Consider the following 21773-nt stretch of genomic DNA (forward strand, 5'->3'; position numbering starts at 1 on the left):
ATAAAATACCTCGGAATAAACCTACCTAAGGAGACAAAAGACCTGTATGCAGAAAAGTATAAGACACTGATGAAAGAAATTAAAGATGATACAAACAGATGGAGAGATATACCATGTTCTTGGATTGGAAGAATCAACATTGTGAAAATGACTCTGCTAGCCAAAGCAATCTACAGATTCAATGCAATCCCTATGAAACTACCAATGGCATTTTTCTCAGAACTAGAATAAAAAATTTCACAATTTGTATGGAAACATAAAAGACCCCGAATAGCCAAAGCAATCTTGACAAAGAAAAATGGAGCTGGAGGAATCAGGCTCCTGGACTTCAGACTATACTACAAAGCTACAGTAATCTAAACAGTATGGTACTGGCACAAAAACAGAAATATAGATCTATGGAACAGGACAGAAAGCCCAGAGATAAACCCATGCACATATGGTCACCTTATTTTTGATAAAGGAGGCAAGAATATACAATGGAGAAAAGACAGCCTCTTCAAGAAGTCGTGCTGGGTAAACTGGACAGCTACATGTAAAAGAATGAAATTAGAACACTCCCTAACATCATACAGAAAAATAAACTCAAAATGGGTTAAAGACCTAAATGTAAGGCCAGACACTATAAAACTCTTGGAGGAAAACATAGGCAGAACACTCTATGACATAAATCACGACACGATCCTTTTTGATCCACCTTCTAGAGAAATGGAAATAATAACAAAAATAAACGTATGGCACCTAATGAAACTTAAAAGCTTTTGCACAGCACAGGAAAACATAAACAAGACAAAAAGACAACCCTCAGAATGGGAGAAAATATTTGCAAATAAAGTAACTGACAAAGGATTAATCCCCCAAATTTACAAGCAGCTCATGCAGCTCAATATGAAAAAAACAAACAACCCAGTCCAAAAATGGGCAGAAGACCTAAATAGACATTTCTCCAAAGAAGATAAACAGACTGCCAACAAACACATGAAAGGATGCTCAACATCACTAATCATTAGAGAAATACAAATCAAAACTACTATGAGGTATCACCTCACACCAGTCAAAATGGCCATCATCAAAAAATCTACAAACAATAAATGCTGGAGAGGGTGTGGAGAAAAGAGAACCCTCTTGCACTGTTGGTGGGAATGTAAATTGATATAGCCACTATGGAGAACAGTATGAAGGTTCCTTAAAAAACTAAAAATAGAACTACCATACGACCCAGCAATCCCACTACTGGGCATATATCCTGAGAAAACCATAATTCAAAAAGAGACATGTACCACAATGTTCACTTCAGCACTATTTACAATAGCCAGGACATGGAAACAACCTAAGTGTCCATCGACAGATGAATGGATAAAGAAGATGTGGCACATATATACAATGGAATATTACTCAGCCATAAAAAGAAGCGAAATTGAGTTATTTGTAGTGAGGTGGATGGACCTAGAGACTGTCATACAGAGTGAAGTAAGTCAGAAAGGGAAAAACGAATACTGTATGCTAACACATATATATGGAATCTAAAAAAAAAAAAAAGGTTCTGAAGAACCTAGGAGCAGGACAGGAATAAAGACGCAGAGGTAGAAAATGGACTTGAGGACATGGGGAGCTGGGATGAAGTGAGAGAGTGGCATGGACATATATACACTGCCAAATGTAAAACTGATAGCTAATGGGAAGCAGTCACATAGCACAGGGAGATCAGCTCAGTGCTTTGCGACCACCTAGAGGGGTGGGATTGTGGCGGTGGGAGGGAGACGCAAGAGGGAGGAGATATGGGGATGTATGTATATGTATAGCTGATTCACTTTGTTATAAAGCAGAAAGTAACACACCATTGTAAAGCAATTATACTCCAATAAAAATGTTAAATATATATATATATATATAGGGAAAAGATGACATTATACTGAAACCTGAGATAATCTACCATAGTTTAGTATATTTTACCGCCTTTTTGCTCATTTTCATAGCACCACGACAGTCCCAGTTTGACCATGTAGGACAAGAAAACTCCCTTACCTGACGTGGAGGAGGAACGTGATGATGGAAGCTTGACGTCTACTCAAGAACGAGGAAGATGGGGGCCTTGTTCACCTCCCCACTTTTCCTTTGATTATAAAACCTTGGCCACTAAGTTCTCGGCATGGCACTCCCTTGCCTTCCTGTTTGTTTCTCTCACAGCGCTCTATACTAATAAACTCTTTCCTTACCTGTCATTCTGCCTCTTGTTGAATTCTTTCTATGCCTAGACAGAAGAAACTATGCTCTACTAAGGCCTGGAATGCATTCTGTGGTTTCAAAATGAACAGAGGCGCACGTCTCGAGCCTGGCGCTCACCCCCATAAAGCCTGGTGCTTCAGTGTGGGCACCATGGGAATACCCAGGGCTCTTCGAAGGATGGCCTCTCAGCCCAGACTGGCAACAGTTAACATTAAAGGCCCCTGACTGAAACAGGACCAGAGTGAACTTAAAGGCCTGGGGTCTTCATCACACAGAGATGGTTTTATTCCTGACTTTCTTTTAGACAAACTTTGATACATATCTGCTAAATCAGCCTGATTAATTCCATTATTCAGTTCCTCTATGTTCTTGTTTATTTTTGCCTGGCTGATCTGTCCAAGACTGCGAGACAGACGCTGTGGCTCCCAATACTATTGTGTTTGTGTCAATTCTCTTTTGTATTTTAACAGGATTTTCTTTATATATTTCAGTGAGATGTAATTTATAGCAATAATGGTCCAAGAGTGTGCTATTCTCAGGGAGAATTGTACCCTTATCTATAGAAAACGACTTCCTTAATCTTGTTTAACACCTGTACCTTGAATTCTCTTTATTGTAATGTGAACACTGGATCCTTGCTGCAGTTTGGTTTGCTTGGTATACTTTTCCCTGACTTTTACCTTTGACCTTTCTATGTCACTGTGTTGTAAATATAACTACAGTTAGTTCTTCCAAACGCAATCTGAAAGTCTTTGCCTCTTCATAGGGAGTTTGACCTATTTGAATTTATGGTCAGAATGACTATATTTAGTCTGCAGTTTTAGTTTATACTTTCTGGTTTTCATATTTGCTTTCTGTTTTTTGATATGTGGACTAGATTTTCTTTGCTTTTATCTTCCATGTTTCAGGAGCTTCAGGCTCTGTTTGTGTTATAGCATATTTACTGTTAAGTTATTCAAAGCCTTTTTTAACTTATATTTTTCTAATTGTGAAACTCATAAGCAAAATAGTCTCTTTTGAGTCCCTTTCCTACTTAAGACCAGGAGTTTAGCACCCAATTTTTTTTTTACTCACTTCTTTGGCTCTGTTAATGGAATTTGGGTTTTTATATTTCAATTACTGTTATTACAGTATCTATTTGCATTGCATGTATATGCACGTTTGCTTTCAAAATGAATTTCTGTATCTGCATACACTTTTATAACAACTTTTTATAACGACTACTTAGCTCTCTCTCCACGGGCTTTTGTGATCCCTGCTCACCTGCTTCTGTCATGACCTCAGCTATAAAGTTTGCTATCGTTCTCGGCAGGCTGATAAAGGACTTCAAAGATTAACTTCAAGAAGGGCACTGGCTAGTAGTACATCATGTGAGTCTCACACGTCGGAGAATGTCTCCCAGCTGCTCCATCATCTCTGGGATTGAATGCTGCAAGGGAGTCGAGGTGGCCTGGTTTTGCACCTTTGTGGGAAATCTGTTTTTTTCTGGGCTAGATACTTGTAGATTTTCCCCTTTCTGTTTGTATTTCAAAACTTCTGACAAAATGTGTCTGGGTATTACTCTCTATTCACCAATTCTGCTAGAATGCAGAAAGGCCAGCTAGACTGCACATACAGTCTGAGCATTTCCTTATGAAACTGTTGACTTTGTAATTTCAAAATGGTTATATATCGGCAATTTTGTATGGTCCAATCTAGTAGATCTCTCTTGAGCCCACTTAAGTTTGTCACCTATTTTTTTTTTAAGTAAACTTTTTATTTGAGAATAGTTTTAGATTTATGGAAAAATCGCAAAGAGAGTATATAGAGTTCCCATATGTCCTCTCCCAGTTTCCCCTATTATTAACATCTTACGTTTATATAGTACATTTGTTATAAATAATGAATCAATATCAATTCATTATTAACTAAAGCTCATACTTTATTCAGATACCCTTAGTTCTTTTCTCTAGTGTCCTTTTTCTATTCCTGGGTCCCATTCAGGATACCACATTATATATCATTGTCATGTATCTGTAGGCTACTTTTGGCTTAGACATTCCTTAGTTTTGAAGACCTAGACAGTTTTGAGGAGCATTGGTCAGGTATTTTGCAGGATGGCCTGCAACTAGAATTTACCTAATGTTTTTCTCATGGTTAGACTGGAGTTATAGGTTTTGGGGAGGAAGAACACAGAGGTAAAGTGCCCTTCTCACCACATCATATCAAATGTACATACTATCAACATGACTTATCACTGTTGATGCTGACCTTCGTCACCTGGTTGAGGCAGTTGTCAGATTCTTCCACTCTAAAGTTACTCTTCTTTTCCCCCCTTTTCATCCTGTGCTCTTTGGAAGGAAGTCACTTAACAAGTGGGTAGTTCTGCTCTACCTCCTTGGGCCTGAAATATCTACATAAATTATTGGGAATCCTTTGGCATAGGAGATTTGTCTATTCTCTCTCATTTACTTACTCAATCATGGGTATCTGTTTTATACTTTGGATTATAATCCAATACCACTTTTATTTTATTGCTCAAATGTCCCAGCTTTGGCCATTGGGAGCTCTTTCAGTGGCTCTTTCAGTTGGCTGCTGTACTCTTCTGACACACCTCCATCAGTGTGTGCTGTTGATGTGGTTTGAGCACGTCCTCAACTTTCTGGCACTACAAGATGCTCCAGGATCATCTTGTATGTTTCCTGTCCCAGTCCTAGAGTCGGGCATTTCTCCAAGGAGCCCTGGTTCCTTTTCAAGGAGAATGGTATTAGAAACCAAGATCTGGGTGGTAGTTGTGCTTGTTGATACTGAGATGCCTGTTTTGGTTTTGATTTTGATTCTGTTTCATTTGTCCCAGTTTTCCCTTAGGATCTCCCTACTCCAGTGTCCATAACTCATCTTTCCTCTCATTAGACTGATCTCTTTGACCATTTCCTCTGAATTCTGGCAAAGCAATTCAAGAGTTCTAGTTTCCTTGGCATTAACTCTGCTCTCTACTACCTCCAATGCGGATTTTAATTCTGCTAGTTGCTATTTAGTTTTCTTCCTTGTCCTCTGTACTTCCTTCTCTATCTTATCCCACAGCAAACCAGAGATCTGCTTTTTCTCTAAGCTTTCCAGAAGTTACTTTTCTTTGTTCCTGAGTGTTTTAGCCTTGTGTTCTCTGTTAGCTTTGTCTGTCCAGACTTGGTATTTTGTTTACACACACTCAGCAAATGTGTTGAGCAAATTAGGTTTGGTCCCAGGTGCTGGGGAATAAAACAGTGACCAAGACAGACAGAAACTGCTGCCTCCTAGAGCTTACATCCTAGTGGAGGAGACAGATGACAAAACAACTGGGTAAAATGAATAGGAGGTCAGATATTACCGTGGGTTGATCTGTATCTCCCAAAGATATGTAGAAATCCTAACTCCTAATACCTCAGAATGTGACTTCATTTGAAAACAGGGTTGTTGTAGATGAAATTAGTTAAGATAAGGTCATATTGGAGTAGGGTAGGCTCTTAATCCCACATGACTAGTGTCCTAATAAGATGATGTTAAGAGAAAAGGGGGAAATGTCAGTGAAGGCAAAGACTGGAGTTATACAGCCACAAGCCAAGGAACATCAAGGATTGCCAGTGATACTGGAAGCTTACAGAAAGGTACGGAAGAGTCCCCAAGGCTGCTAGAGAGCATAGCCTTGCTGACATCTTGACCTTGGACTTCTGGCCTCAAGGTGTGAAAGAATAAACTTCTGTTGTTTTAAGCCACCTAGTTTGTGGTACTTTGTTATGGCAGCCCCAGGAAACTGATACAGATGTCCATCAGTGAAATGGAGAAAAATAGCAGAAAGAGGGGGGTGGGAGTGCAAGGGGAAGGGATTTAAATTTTAAATAAAGCCTCTGGGAAACGGGGACAACTGAGAAAAGACTAGAAGATGATGCAAAAAGGAGCCATGCAGGTTCTGGGGGAAGAGCACTCCACACAGAGGGGATCCTTTGCCAACATCCTGAGCATGCTGTCCTTGGCTCTGCTCTCCCGGGCTTATGTGATGCTGGAATCCTTTCTCAGAACCGCAGCTGTGTGGGGTGGTGGAGAAGCTGGACCATGGCATTGCCCAGATCTGAGTTTGAATTCCAACGCACCACTTTCCAGCTGGGTGACTAGGGGTGAGTTCTTAACCTCGTTGAGGCTCAAGCTCCCCATATGTGAAACGGGGATACAAAAATTCTCTCTGTCCCAGGGCTCTGGGGAGGGCTGAATGGGCAAGTGAAGGTCAAGGGCTCTGCAGGGGGGCCTGGCCCTTGCTCAATGCACTGGAAAGGCCGGCTGCTGTTTTCATCAGCGTCCATATCACTCCTGCTTCTGTTGGAATTGGTTGGCTGATGAGCAGAGCACCCAGTTCCATCCATCCCCAGTTTCTTGTAGACTTTCAACTAATGCATCTGCTCCACACATAAAGGCTCTTTAAATTTTAAAGCCCACAGAATTCCGCCGGGTCTCTGAGGTGCAGGAAGCTATTTCCAGTGCCCACCCTGGGGAGACACTGCGTGTGGCAGGAGAATGTCAGTGCAGCACCAGAGCCCCGTCCACCCCAGCCCCACCCCAAGTAGTCCCTGCAGAGTAGGCACTCCACTCCTCTGGATCCTCTGGGCCTCTGCACAGCCCGACTCCACCCTCAGAGCAAATCGTCTGTGGAGGAAGAGTTGGGCAGATCCAGCCCCAGACACCTAGGCTGCTAGCAGGCCCTCTCTAGCTACGGTTTCCTCAACTGCAGAGGCTCCCAGGGCTGAAATGTCAATGCAGATGTGGTATCTGCTCCTGAGCAGGTGACAAACAACTGGTGCTCTGCTCCCTTGCTCCCCATCTCTAGGTCTCAGTCTCCCCATATGTGAACTGAGGGCTCCATGAGCTCTAAACTGCCACCTGCTCTGATTGGTATAACCTGAGACCAGCCCAAGAGAGAGGGGACACGTCAGCAGTTGGCATCTGGGGCCTCAGGAGACTTTCAATGTGGGCATGACGAATGGAAGAGTAAGGTGACAGCTCTAACTATGTCTGTACCTTCTTATAATCCCCCAGTTCCCCCAGCTCCCCACTGCCCTCAGGATAAAAGACCAAACTTCTTAGCTCAACATCCAAGGCTCATGGAAACTGGCTCCAAATTCTGTTTTCGGCCTCAGCATCTTTCCCACGGCCCCGCCCGGATACTCCAGCCTCCAGGAATTCCTGCTGACCCCAAGTGCACAGTGAGCATGGCTGTCCTGCCCTTTGATATTCACCCTGCAGGTCTCATTCCTGCCCATCCTCCATGGCGTGGTGGAGTGGAGGCTTGTCTGAATCCTCCCCGGGGAGGGATGAGTCACTTCCTCCCGTTGTTCCCCAGCCCCTCGGTTCCTGGTTCCCCTGAGAGGTATCTGCCTTCCGTACTAGCTCTGAGTGACCTGTGGACACTGGCAGGCCTGATGGTGTCTGGGAGCCCAGGAGAGTGTCTGGCACAAACACGGTATTTGGGAAATGAATGGACAGATGACAGTTAGGAACTACTTACAACTGGGCAAACATCTAGTTGACCCTTCTGTTCCTGGAGTGAGTGTCACTGGAGGGGGTCAGGAGCCTGAGCTTTCAGTTCCAACAACAGTACTTCCTTGCTGTGGGTTTGGGCAAGAGAGTTACTCTCTCTGAGCCTCTTCACAACAGATATGATAATAATTGCGCCCTGGTTGCCTCTCAGGCTGGGTTGAGAGATACAGAATCACCCAGCAAGCTCCACATGGCTGTACACCTGGCAATCAGACCTCTGGCCAGTGCTGGACAACCAGCACTGGGGACAGCCAAGGGAAGCCAGCTTCTGAGAGCTTCTCCTCATATGTCAGATGCCAAGGATGAAGTGAAACAGCCTGAATTCGAGACTCCTTCAAAGTCAGGGGATTTGGGGAACCCCAGGAGCATGCGGTCAGTCTGTCCTCTGGGCTGTGGCCAGCTGCACCTACCTTAAGCTTTTTGACACTGGTGCAGGGATCATTGGAGAAGCTCTCAGTGTCTGAAATCTCGATGTCCTCACCATACAGAACCCCGGTCAGGTCGTTCCTCACCTGCCAGCAAAGAGAAAGCAGAGGGTGGGTGTGCTGGCGGCCACAGGAAGGGCCAGTTCAGAGGGGTTGTCCTGGGAAGTGGCTCAAATGGGCAAGGTGATTTTCTCCATCAACACACAAAAGGAGTAGGTTTTACCTTCATTAAAAACTAGAGTGCCCCCTGGGGCCTTGGTGATCTCCCAGTCCCACTCCACACTTGACACAGAGGCATAAGGAGGCCAGACAGGGACCGGGCTTACTAAAGTTGCCCAGGAATTTCCTGGAAGAATCAAGACAAGCATCCAAGTCTCTGGAGTTTCATACTATCTCCAAATCAGATTAGTTAAGTACATCACGCTGTCTCCAAATCAGACTATTCAAATACTTCTTTATTTATATTTTGCATTATTTATTTGCAATATTACTTCATTTCTAGGGTGAAGAAATAGCTGAGATATTCATATAGACAAAGTAAAACAGGAGAGAGTAAGGGGGTATGGAATCAGCCTGAGATGTTAAACATAACTATGTGTCTGCTGACACACAGAATGACTAACATCTATGTGCTTGGAAAGCAGAGAGCTGCAAACTCCAGTGTTCACACTGACTAGCCAATGCGTGAAGCAGCCTGTGTGGAAGGATACTAGGGAGTGGTGGGGACTGTGGCAAACTGGTGACTATATGCCTCACCTAAAGATGGCACTTGCTGCTCAGCGCCAAACATGCTATGCCAGAATGCTGGTCCAGAGTCACCAGACCTTCTGATTTTGGGGGAGTGAAATCAGAAATCCAGATTTTTATTTTTATTTATTTTTTTGCCATGCTGCACAGTATGTGGGATCTTAGTTCCCCAGCCATGGTTCGAACCTGTGCCCCCTGCAATGGAAGCATGGAATCTTAACCACTGGATGGCCAGGGAAGTCCCTAGATTTTTAAAATACAGGATCTCCCACATTTTAAAATGTTGATATTATTTTCAATTTTTTTAAAAAAACAAAGTTAGGACCAAAACAAGTAAATCTGAAATCTGTATCTGGCCCATGTCCAGACTCTATACCCTCTGACATAAAGCCATGGAAATGAGACTGTGTGTTTTAGTAGAAAGAACCAGGTGGGAGTTTTGGGACCCAAGTTCCAGGTCTTGCTCTGGCACTGAGTTGCTTGTGACTTCGGCCTCTCTGTGTGACCCTTTCCCTCTTAGGGCTTCAGTCTCCTCCTCTTCAAGAGAAGATGATCTTTAAGAGCACTTCTTGTTCATATGCATTAAGATGGCTATTATCAAAAACCAAAACCCAGCAAGTGTTGATGAGGATAGGGATAAACTGGAACTTTTGTGCACTGTTAAAATTACCCATCATATGGTAATATGATCCAGCAATTCTACTTCTGGGTATATACCCAAAAGAATTGAAAGCAGGGACTCAAAGAGATATTTGGACACTCATGTGCGTAGCAGCATTATTCACGAGAGCAAAAGGTGGAAGCAACCCAAATGTCCATCAACAGATGAATGGATAAACAAGTTGTGGTTTATACATACAATGGAATATTATTCCGCCTTAAAAAGGAATGAAATTTTGATACATGGCTACAACATGGATGAACCTTGAAGACATTATGCTAAGTGAAATAAGTCAGATGTGAAAGGACAAATATTGTAAGATTCCACCTAGATGAGGTACCTAGAGTAGTCAAATTCATAGAGACATAAAGGAGAACAGTAGTTCCTAGGGGCTGGGGGATGGGGGAATGAAGAGTTATGGGTACAGAGTTTCTGTTTGGGATAATGGCAAGTTCTGGAGATGGCTGGTGGTGCCTCTTGCACAACAATATGAAGGTACTTAATGCCTCTGCACTGTAAATTTAAAAATGGTTAAAATGGTAAATTTGATGTTATGTACATTCTACCATGATAAAAAAAAAAAGCACTTCTTGTTTCAACAAGTGGTGGATCCTCCCAATGTATGTATCAAAACGTTTTGAATAATTTGGCCCTGAATGTCACAGGATGGTCACTGGGAAGCCACCACCATAGAAGGGGAACAAAGGGAGTTTCAGTGGGAACTGCTGTATTTCATTTCTTTAAAAGAAATATGACACAAATAGAGCAAAATGTGAACACATTAATCCTGGGTGGCTAGTCCATGGGTGTTTGGTGTTCTGTGCTTTTCTGAATGCTCGAAATACTTTGCAATAAATGTTTGGTAAAAAGAATGACACTGCCGCAGTCAGGGTGAACTTTGTCCATCCTTAGTTTTTACCTCTATTTTGATGGAAGATTGGGAGCTAGTTGTTTGAAAAACAAGTTGGCTTTGCCATTACAGTTCATTTCTGCTGCGTCAAATCCTTTTTGCTTTTTTTTTAAAATAAATTTTTTTTATTTATTTATTTTTGGTTGCATTGGGTCTTCGTTGCTGCATGTGGGTTTTCTCTAGTTGCGGTGACAGGGGCTACTCCTCATTGCAGCGCGTGGGCCTCTCACTGCGGTGGCTTCTCTTGTTGCGGAGCACGGGCTCTAGGCATGCGGGCTTCAGTAGTTGTGGTGCACGGGCTCAGTAGTTGTGGCTCGTGGGCTCTAGAGCGCAGGCTCAGCAGCTGTGGCACACGGGCTTAGTTGCTCCGCGGCATGTGGGATCTTCCTGGACCAGGGCTCGAACCCGTGTCCCCTGCATTGGCAGGTAGGTTCCCAACCACTGCACCACCAGGGAGGTCCCTCAAATCGTTTTTGGATGCAAGTGGGGTTCCATTATTAGTTTTGTGTGTCATGAGGGTGCTGTGGAGCAACAGCAATTATTAAACACAGAAAATGTGCAAACTCGGCCCTGCTGGAAGGCAACACAGCCAATGTACGGACTACCAAGGCATGCACAGTCGAGCCGCAGCTCTCCACGTCCATGCCACCCAAAGCTAGGGAAACTACTCGAACTCTCTTGAGTCTCAGTCTTTTCACCTATAAAATGGGGGCAATACAGTATGTAACTTAGAGGGCCCAGCAAAAACACTGAGGATGCGGAATGGCTTTGGAAATTCTAAAGTTCTTTACGTTGCTTAAAAGCTGGAATGATCATTTCCAGGCATAAGATGCAGCATCAAGGCTGTCAGTGGCTTAGAGTATCTATCTATGAGTAAGTGTGTGCATGAGAGCTGTATATAATTAACGGCAGAAAAAATATTTTATAGGCGGTCAGAACTCGAAACAAACAAAACCAAAACACCCTAGAGGTCACCTTATTCTGCCCCTAATTTCACAAATGAGGAAACTGAGGTGTGACTCCCAGGCCAGTGCTCTCTGAATGGTCCCAGGCTGGCTCTGCTGGATCCTGCCAGATGTGGACAGTTCCTAAGGCTTATGAGCCAGAACAGGTCAGAACAGATGGTTGGTGACATTAGGCACTCAGTGACCATAATTTCAGCACAAAGAAGTCTGCTCAGCTTGAGCATTTATTCTAATGGACTTTTTTAGGGAAAGCAAATGGAAAAATACAGTAATAAATGATGTTTTAAAATAACCAATGCATGTTAAAGAAATAATGCAATTGACTACCTCACAAGGAAAAAAACCCCACACTCTCACGTGTGGCTAGAAGGATCATTCATTGCACTGGTTAAAGATTATTAAGTAAGTTAGAAAAAAGACACCTTTTTTTTTTTTTTTTTCATTCTGGTACTGTAAGGTATCTCCTGTTTTACAGGGCCAATATCTTTTATCAGCTTGCTAAAAACCACATTTCAGCAAACTGAATCCTATTTTTTATTCACCTCTACTATAAAAGCAGAAATATGTTCTTCCTGGAAAGGAGTGACACTTAATTCTCAAGAAAATAAAATACATTCACACATACACACACACTCAAGTATAGCCAGAGTCCCACTGGGGCCTAATCCGCACATGGGGCCCAGGGAGGCAGCCATCAGGAGTCTGATTTACTGAAAGGCCCTGGCCATCCTGGGAGGAAGGGGGAGAGATGGGTGCTGATGGGCAGGGAAGGGGCAGAGAAGAAGGTTGCCCCATCACCTAGAAGGGAGGGTCAGGGCTGCCAATGGAGTGAGGAAGACCATGAGTGGGGCCCTGGGTGCTGCTAGAAGGGAGATTAGGAAGGGTTGAGTCCTTAAAAGCTGGGTCCTCAGGGCCAGCTCACAGGGCTGAGATTGCCTAAGGGAAGAACTCTCCCTGCTTCTGGAGCAATGAATCCCAGCCCCAGCCATCAGAGTAAATCTGAAAGGAGCACAACTCACTCGGCACCAGGGAGAACCAGTGGGTCAGAGCTCTAGGAATAAATAATCGAAAATAGGCTTGGAGGCAACAATTGTTGATTTTTCTCCCCCAAGAACTGGTATGGACCGTGGATGCGAAGTCACACCAGAAAGCGTGTCCCTAAAGCAGTGGTTCTCAAAGTGTGGCCCCTGGACCAGTAACACCAGCATCACCTGAGGGAACTTGTTAGAAATGCAAATTCTCGGGCCCACCTCAGACCTACTGGGTCAGACACTCTGGGGTGGGGTCCAGCAAGCTGTGTTTTAGTCAGCCCTCCAAGTGATTCTGATATATGTTCAAGTTTGAGGACCACTGTCCTAAAGAAGGCAGGACAAGTTTTAAGCAAACCATTGATAATGGTATGAAAAAATGCTTTCTATGGCTTGGATATTTTCTGCTTGATTAGGAGACCGCAATGTGTTGACCTGAGTAAGGCAATTACCGAAAGGGTGAGCAGGACCGGGATTCCCATTTAAAAAGGCATCACATCTAGAACGTGGAGGGGACAATCACCCTCTGGTCTGCCCACCTCAGAGCACACCTGGAGTGCTGGGCTCAGTTCTGGTGCATTTATCAGGGATTGTGACAAAGTGGCTCAGGCTCAGGGGAGAGAGGTGTGGCTATGACAGGGACCAAGAACCCTTCAGAAGACCATGGACATGGTGGCGGGGGTGTTGGGAGTATAAAGGTCACAAGGGGTGACACCAATGACTCCTCAGGAGTGGTGAGGAGTGACACCAATTGGTGACACCAATTCCCAGTGCAGCCTTGGGAATCAAAGATCCAAATCCAAGAATTTTAACACTTAAGACTCCAAGCTCTAGGGAAGTCCAATGTCTTGAAAGAAGTCAAGAGCCAGGCAGAATCAGTGGCTTTGGGGGAAAGCTCAGAGCTGGGAGGACCGTCCTGCTCAGGCTGAGTGGCAGAAAATGCTGTCAGGTCAGATCAGCTGTCTAAACTGCGGGCCTAGTGGGTCTATACATGACTTTCCCTCCCAGCTGGTTCACGGGCTATAAGAGAAGGGGTGACTGACAGGAACTTGACACTCCAATGAAGGCATCACAATGGCCTCGCTCCTCCAACTGAGTGCACAGCCCCCATCCACAGGCTCGGCATTGGGGATACACAGCTGGTCCTGCGAGATGTAGGGGGAGAAGCGGACAGGCTGGAGAAGGAAAAGGGGATCAGAGGAAAAGACACGAAGCTAATGGAATTAGGCAAAGAGTATAGGTGAACAGACTATTCGGGAGAATTTTCTGGCTTAGCATAACTGAGTCCATGTGACCCATTTTAAGCATAATGTGGGTCCACCCTGTTCTACCAGGGAGGCTTGTCACCACCTCTGAGCAGGTCACAGTGCCACTCCACCTGCAGGCCTCCTCCCTGCTCTGAAGGCTGCACCTCTCCACTCACACACCCCAGCGGCTCCGGTTGATTCTCCCTCTCCGAAAATCACCCAGTGATTGGGCTTATGAAATAACCGCATTATGTGTCCCACCCTGAATAGCTGCCATGTGGGTCAGGCTGTTCTTTCCACCCATGCTGTCCCTGCTTCGGGGTCCGAGGACCACATCTGCATGCCCTGCCAGGCTCCTGTCCCCCTGCAACTTTCTGCTGCCCACAGGTACGGCCAATTAACTCCCTGCCCCTACAGCCAATTAACTCTCTCCCTGAGGTGAGATCCCCCACCTCAGCCTTGGAACTTCCCTTTCTCCAGTAAGGTAATGTAAGGAGCCTGAGGTCAGGAGGCCAGGGCTTTCAGCCCCCTGCCAGCCTGGCAAAGGGCCTTCTTAGACCTCAGGCTTTCAATCAGGGCTCCTGCTTCATTCCTGGGGCTGGAATTCTGTCTCTTGTCCAGTCACTCCCTGGCCTCTGGGCTTGAGTCCATTTTTGAACAGCTACCTAGTGCCTGGTCATTACAGAATGGGGCCCTGTTTGTTCTTCCCAGTCTCTCTCATTCATTCGTTCATTTATTCATTCATAATATTGACATCTCTTCTGTTCCAGGCACCATGTGAAATAATACTAGGGTTCTGATGGAGAGCAAATCCATTCTTGGGTCTCTATCTAGAGGGGGTGAGAGACATTAATCAGATAATTACCCTGGTATCTACAAGACAAGGTGCTCAAGTTCAGGGGCATGCTTCCAGGAGAGGCTAACATAGAGAAGTCAGATCTAGGCCAGAAGGTAGGGCAGAGAGAAGCATTCCAGGCTGAGGAGCAACACATTGCAAAGGTCCTACAGTGGGAGAGAGCTGGTAGGAAAACTAGAAGAGCTGCGCTGGTCTGAAGCACAGCATGGGCAGGGGCTGGGGGAAAGCTATTGGAATGAAATGAGAAAGAAGAGGTGGACAGGGGAAGACCATGAGAGCCCCATAATTCACAGGAAAGATTCTGGTCTTGAGCCTAAGAACAGTGGGAAGCCTTCACAAGGTTCCAGGGAGAGGGTTGCATGATTAGAATTGTGTTTTAAAACCAAGACTCAGGCTGCTATGGGACCAATGAGGGCAGGTGCATGAGGGAACAGGAAGGCCATTGAGGCAGCTACAGAACCATCCACATGAGAGATTCTGGAGGCTGGATGAGGAGATGGTGGTGGAGGTGACATGAACTGACCCACTTGGGGGTATATTTGGGGCAACTAATAATCTGTATTAGTCATCTATTGCTGTGTAACAAGTTATCCCACAACTTAGTGGCTTAAAACAAGAAACAGTTATTATCTCACACAGTTTCCATGGACCAGGACTGTGGGAATGACTTAGCTGGGTGCTATGGCCAGGGTCTTTCATGAGGTATTTTCAAGATGTTGACTGCAGCTGCATGGCAGGATCACCTGGGAGTCTTTAAAAACTACTGATGCCCTGGCTGCATCCTAAACCAATTACAGTCCCTAAGATAGGACCCAGGCATCAGCACTTTTAGAGGTCTCCAGGTGATTCCAACATGTAGCTAAAGTTGAGAACCACAAATGAAGGGGTAAAAGCCACAGAACTGCCAGGCTCACAGCTAGGTTGCCAGCCTCCTAAAAGCCCCCGAAGTCACCTACTCCTACCTTCTCCAGGTTCTGGGCACCATCTTCCTTTACAGCTGGGACTTCTCTCCTACCCCAATCAACAGTTATGTCTCATCTTTAATCCCCAGATCCTTCTACTCCTGGCCCCCAGCACCACGAGCAGATCCTGACCATGTCAGAAGGGAGAATGGTGAGAAGGAAAGCAAGGAGAAGGGAATGACGGAGAGACAGACAGTAAGAAAAGGAGGAGCAGAGGATTATTACAGCTGTAAGTTCTCACATTCTGACCACACGTCCCAGGTGGGGAAGGCTCTGATGGAGCAAGTGAAATGCAAAGTGGAGGCGAGGCTGCGGGGACTATCAGAGACCCCAGGACACTTGGCTTCTGTGGCCAGTAGTTCCCCAGACACCTTCCCTAAGGAGGCCACTGCACCAGCTGAGGAATCATCCAGAAAGGCGGAGGTCCAGGTAAACGTGGGGAGAACCAGGTCTGCACCATATGCACTTTACAACTCTTTGAAAATTCTAATTAGGTTACGAAATGAACTTGAGAGCAAAGCGAATTCCCAGCTCTCCTATGGAAGCCGAGGTAACCTACTTTGTCATTCAAATACACTTACTATATATAGCCCTAGATTGTGCTGAAATGTCACTCCTCTTACCTGACTAAAGAGTATAATTATAGATTTACTTCTATTCATTCATGAAATGTGTCTTCACTTGATTAAACGGTTCATTCAAGGAAAATCCATTAAAATATGGAACATGCTAAAATGTGGCTCATTAGAGGCAGAGGGCACTGCTGTAGTTAAGATGCTAATTAGGATAAACAGGCATTTAAAACACTCAAATCTTTGAATAATTCAGGTCACTTTTACTGGGGCTGGAGCTCCCCAGGAACCACCATTAATTTAAGCTAATTAAAAAATTAGCCTTGAGAAGAGTAGACCAAGGCAGGAAGTGATGGCCGACTTCAAACACTGAAGGGCTGTCATGTGGAACGGAGGGCACATGGTTCTGGGCACCCCTGTGTTGGAGGTGGGGCCAATAGGTAGATGGGTCAGGAAAGCAGATTTTGGCTTAAAGCCAAAATGAACTTCCTAGTGATGGGGTAGGCAAATTTGGTAGTGAGCTCCCTGTCATCAGAGGTGTGCAAGTAGAAGCTGGTCGGGATGCTGGAAAGGGGATTTTTCTTCCACCGCCAATGTTTGTGGTTCTAGGAGACTAAGTTTCAAAATCCCACTTGCCCCCACTCTTTGCCTTTTTGAATTTTAGAGTTGCTAAAGCAGTCCTCTGCAGCTCTGAAGTTTTTCAAAGATATGAGGCATGCAGTTTGAGTCCCAGAGAAACATATCCATGTGGTTATATTTCTACCTTTCTAAACCTGATGAGCACTCGTTGAAAAAATTGTTCCTTTTGGAAAATGGAGCCATCTAATTTTCAGATTTCTACAAATAATTTTAACCTATAGTTGGAGTTGAGTATAACTGAAACTTTTAAAAAAGGGTAAATACATAAGTGAACATGTATTAGATCTACTGCTCATATGTGATACTTGCACAGGCACCGTGACATTTGCATGTTCACACTGCAGAGCCAGTGGGTTAGGTGGTGACCGCCAAAAAGGTATGTCCAAGTCCTAACCATCAGAACCTATGGATGTGACCTTATTTAGAAAAAGGGTCTTTGTAGATGTAATTAATTTAAGGATCATCCTGGATTACCTGGATGGGCCCTAAATCCAATGATAAGTGTCCTTATAAGAGAAAGGCAGAGGGAGATTTGGGACACAGAGGCATAAGGGAGAAGGCAACGTGAAGACAGAGGCAGAGACAGGAGTGATGTGGCTACAAGCCAAGGAACACCTGGACCCACCAGAAGCTGGAAGAGGTAAGGAAGGATTCTCTCTTTAGAGCCTTTCAGAGAGAGCATGGCCTCGCTGATACCTTGATTTCAGAACGCTGGCCTCCAGAACTGTAAGAGAATGAATTTCTGTTGCTTTCAGCCACAGTTTGTGGTGCCTTGTTACAGCAGCCCCAGGAAACTAACACATCTGGGGCCTCCTGAGACCTGGCAATTTGTTGGTTCAAACCACATTCCCATGGTTAAGCCCAGGCTTACTGTCCTGTTTACACCCTCACATCACAGGCTGAGTTTTCCCAAAGGGAATCCGGTTTCCCTCTACTCAATGGCCACTTGTCTGTCCCAAAGAAAAATGGTTTTTCTCACTTCCCCAGAGTTACCAAGAGCAGAAAAACAAGTGTGTGTGTGTGTGTGTGTGTGTGTGTGTGTGTGTGTGTGTGTGGGGAGGGGGGTTGGGGCAGGGTGGTTCCTTGTTGGGCAGTGGTTAAGAATCCGCCTGCCAATGCAGGGGACACGGGTTCGAGCCCTGGTCCGGGAAGATCCCACATGCCGTGGAGCAACTAAGCCCGTGAGCCACAACTACTGAGCCCATGTGCCACAACTACTGAAGCCCACAAGCCTCGAGCCCCTGCTCTGCAACAAGAGAAGCCACCGCAATGAGAAGCCCACACACTGCAGTGAAGAGTAGCCCCCACTTGCTGCAACTAGAGAAAGCCCGCGTGCAGCAATGAAGACCCAATGCAGCCAAAAATAAATAAATAAAAATAAATTAAAAAAAACAAGTAGGGGACCATGAGTGGCAGTGTCATGAGACATGGCCCTGTGGGGGGCCACCAGCCTCACGAGCCTCAGTGGAGGGCTCAGGAGACCAGGTTGCTGAGTTTGTGCTGGTTCGCAGAGCTGACCACAAGCACCAGGGCTGTCACATCCCCTCCCTAACTAACGTGGCAGTCCTGCAAAGGGGAGGGCTTTGTTTTAGTTCCAGGGTCCAGCATCGTGCCTGGCATGCAGTAGGTGCTCAAAGCTATGAGATGAATAAGAGAAAGAGCGAATGCACACCGCGTCCATCTAGGCTATCATGTAGATATTCTGAGCCCGGGAGTTTATCCTATGCCTTGAGACGGTCTTGCAGGGATGAGGCAAATGCACAGGGGCTGGACCACACGCCTCTGCCTGAAGACACAGCTGGCTGACATGGGGACCAGTCCTGGGCATGGTGCTGTGGTGCTCTCCTGGGGGGACCCGTGGGGCCTGAGGGCAGATAGCATTCCCTGGGACTGTTTCCGTCCAGCCATTACTTAGGCACAGGGCTGTGGGGACCTGTGACCTAAGCTCTGCCCAGATACTCACATCAAGCCCTTACAACAGCTCCCACCTGCTGGTAGGTGTACGATGAGCCATGGTGGCTGGAAACAGAGATCCCAACAGGCAGAGCTGGCCTGAGCAACAGGCCCCCACACCCAGGACCCACCCAAGACAGCTGCCTCCTCCTTTGCAGCCCTCACCGCCATCACCCTATATGGCAGTCCTTCAAAGGGAGGGGGGGAAATCCCATGGGCCACAGTCCCCTCCTCCCTTGCCCACCATTTGCTGCTTAGGGGCCCATCTTCCAGAGCTACATGCTATGGGGCAGGTACACACCCTGGATCCAATTGCATGGGGTAGGACAGATGACTCAGTGGAACTAGGGTTCTCTGGCTCTCAAATCCCTGTTCCCATCAGCCAGCCTTTCACAATTTTAGAAATTCCGAAGAATCTTAAATGTGATGAACAGGATAATCTACACCCCCCTCCACCCCGCCCCGCCACCCTGCAAGATGTCCACCTCCTTATCCCTGGAATGCACTACCTTACGTGGCAAAGGGGACTTTGCAGATGAGTTTAAGTGAAGGATCTTGAGATAAGGAAACCATCCTGGATTATCTAGGAGTGCCCAAGGTGACCAGAGGCGTTTTTATAAGGGAAAGAGGGAGGCAGGAGAGTCAGAGCCCAAGAAAGAATGATGACAGAGATTTGTTTGAAGAAACCACACTGCTGGCTTTAAAGATGGAGGACAGGGCCGAGAGCCAAGAAAAGCAGGCGGTTTCTAGAAGCTGGAAAAGGCAAGGAAACAGATTCTCCCATAGTCTCCAGAAGGAACCAGTCCTGCTGACACCTTGATTTTGGCTCAGAGAGACAGATTCTAAACTTCTGAGCTCTAGTACCATAAGATAACAAATGTGCTATTTTAAGCCACAAAGTTTGTGACGATTTGTTCCAACAGAATAGAAAACTCACATAATAAGCTTTGGCCTTGAGATCCTGCACATCCTCAAACACCCACTCACACAGAAAACTTTCCCTCCTTCCCAAGCTTGTGGTGACCCCCCCCATCTAAATTCCACAGTCCTGTGCTCAAGGTCACTCTCCTTGGCTAAAACAGAGACTGTCCTGAGAGTCTACATATCCTCCATCTGAGACCCCGGAGCCCAGCACAGGGCTGCCTGAGGAAAGGGGACCAGGCCCAGGCCCTCTGCTTGGATAAGGCACAACACCCCACTTTGGACTCCCCAGCCAGCAGTCTTCGGTCTGCTGCCAGTTCCAAGGAGCTCACCACTCTGTGGGGGGTCAGTGAAATCAGGCCACACTGAGTTGTTGGGGAATGAAATTAGCCTTCAGAACATTGTTGCTTTCCTGTGACAAAGTGCCTATGGCTTTAATTGCAGCAGACTCCTGAGACCAAACCAATATTTACAGAAAGATTTGGATATTAATAAAACAGGAATATTATCCAGTTAAGATGATGAACACATACCTCTACAGGAAATCAACGAGATGCAAAGTGTGCCTCTGACACCAAAACAGAGGAGGGGTATTAGAGAACTCACACCTGTGAGCACTAAAGAATGCAGAATGCAGAATCCTTCTCCTGTTTCCTGAGCCCCATCCCTGCTCCCTGTCACTCAAGGGAGGGGACGGGAGGGAGGGGACGGGAGGGAACCAGGTGGACAGGAAGTCCAGGTCTGTGGGACACCCCACCTGTACATCCCAAGGAGCTGTCACTGAGTCTAGGGGAACAGCGTGGCATCTGGGCCTCAGGGGAAGGGTCAGGACCAGAGGGGGAAGCAAGACAAGGATGCAAGGGCCTCCCCCACACTGGAGTGAGCTCTGCGCCACTGCAGGTGTGCAAGCAGAGCTGCGGTTGCTATGGAAGGGATTCAGGCATCAGATGGAGGGGCAGAAGAGACTGACGGATCCCCGAGGAAGGTCTGGGATTCTCAAGCCTGTACCCCAGTTAGGAGGGACATTTGCTGAGGGCAGCCCAGGAGGCACATGTTCACCCCTGCAGGAACAGGACCATTTCAGGCAGCTCCATAAGCTGGATAAGCAACTGGATCCAAGCGTCCACCCTCTCACTTCATGGTAGAGCTTAAAGGACTCCTCTCAGAGACCCTGGGGCATCACTGCCTTTTTTATGTGCAGCTTTCTCTGCAGTTCTATATTCCAAAGTAGGCTCTTTGTCCTCCACTCCAGTGTTCTGCCTGGACATCCTACCTACCGCCCAGCATTTGAAGCCCTCCTTCTTTGCCTACCCGAACTCCCTTCTTCCTCTAGGACTGCAGATTTGGGGTGTAGGTGGGGGGAGGAAGTGAAGACATAGGTGCAAACAGCCCCCCAGAGCCTGCCTCTCTTCCCTCCACTCTTCCTCGGCCCTTCCTCCCACCCCTCACTCAAAGCCTTCAGGGAGCAAGCAGGCTGTAGGGGGCATGGCAGGATCACCCTGGAGTGAATTTCATCCTCTCACTATTACATTTATAATGTATAAACAACAAGGTCCTAATGTATAGCACAGGGAACTATATTCAATATCCTGGGATAAACTATAATAGAAAAGAATATTAAAAAAAGAATGTAAAAAAAACCCAAACAGATGAGGGTCCGGAAAGGTTAAGTGACTTACCCAAGGCCTTACAATTAGTAAGCCAGAGGGCTGAGATTCAAACTTGTGTTTCTCTGCCTCCGGAATCCAGAAGGGTTGGGTGGAGGGAGAAGAGAGGAGGGGCTGGGGGGCAGCACTGACCCCACAGTGCTGGGACCCACAGTGACAGGACCCAAGAAGGGCTTGGTTACTTGAGTGTCTCCCCTAAGACTGGGAGACCTGGAGGGTTGAAACTATGTTGGGGCCTCTTCATGTGCCCATGTGGGACATAAATCAAGCAACCAGAATATTCGGGAGAGAGAAGAGGGCAGAGCTGGGCACATCCAGGGAGTGGTGCCTCAAGATCAGAAGGTGAAAACGATGAGACGGGCAGATGCCCAAGATGCACTTCAGCTCTGGCCCCAAGGTCACTGCAAAGGGAGCCTTGTGTCCAGTGGGCAGAGTTGGCCCTGCCACCCT

At 46.2% G+C, this 21773-nt stretch overlaps 1 protein-coding gene across 1 annotated transcript in view; it reads right to left on the reverse strand.

The window, feature by feature from the left end:
• GABBR2 (gamma-aminobutyric acid type B receptor subunit 2) overlaps positions 1–21773 on the reverse strand; it is a 366883-nt gene that overhangs the window by 179724 nt on the left and 165386 nt on the right. Inside the window, exon 4 of the mRNA XM_033858335.2 lies at positions 8181–8282. Coding sequence (XP_033714226.1) covers positions 8181–8282 — 102 coding nt within the window. The remainder of the gene's footprint in view (positions 1–8180; positions 8283–21773) is intronic.

Source organism: Tursiops truncatus, chromosome 6, assembly GCF_011762595.2.
Source record: "Tursiops truncatus isolate mTurTru1 chromosome 6, mTurTru1.mat.Y, whole genome shotgun sequence".
Classification (NCBI taxonomy): domain Eukaryota; kingdom Metazoa; phylum Chordata; class Mammalia; order Artiodactyla; family Delphinidae; genus Tursiops; species Tursiops truncatus.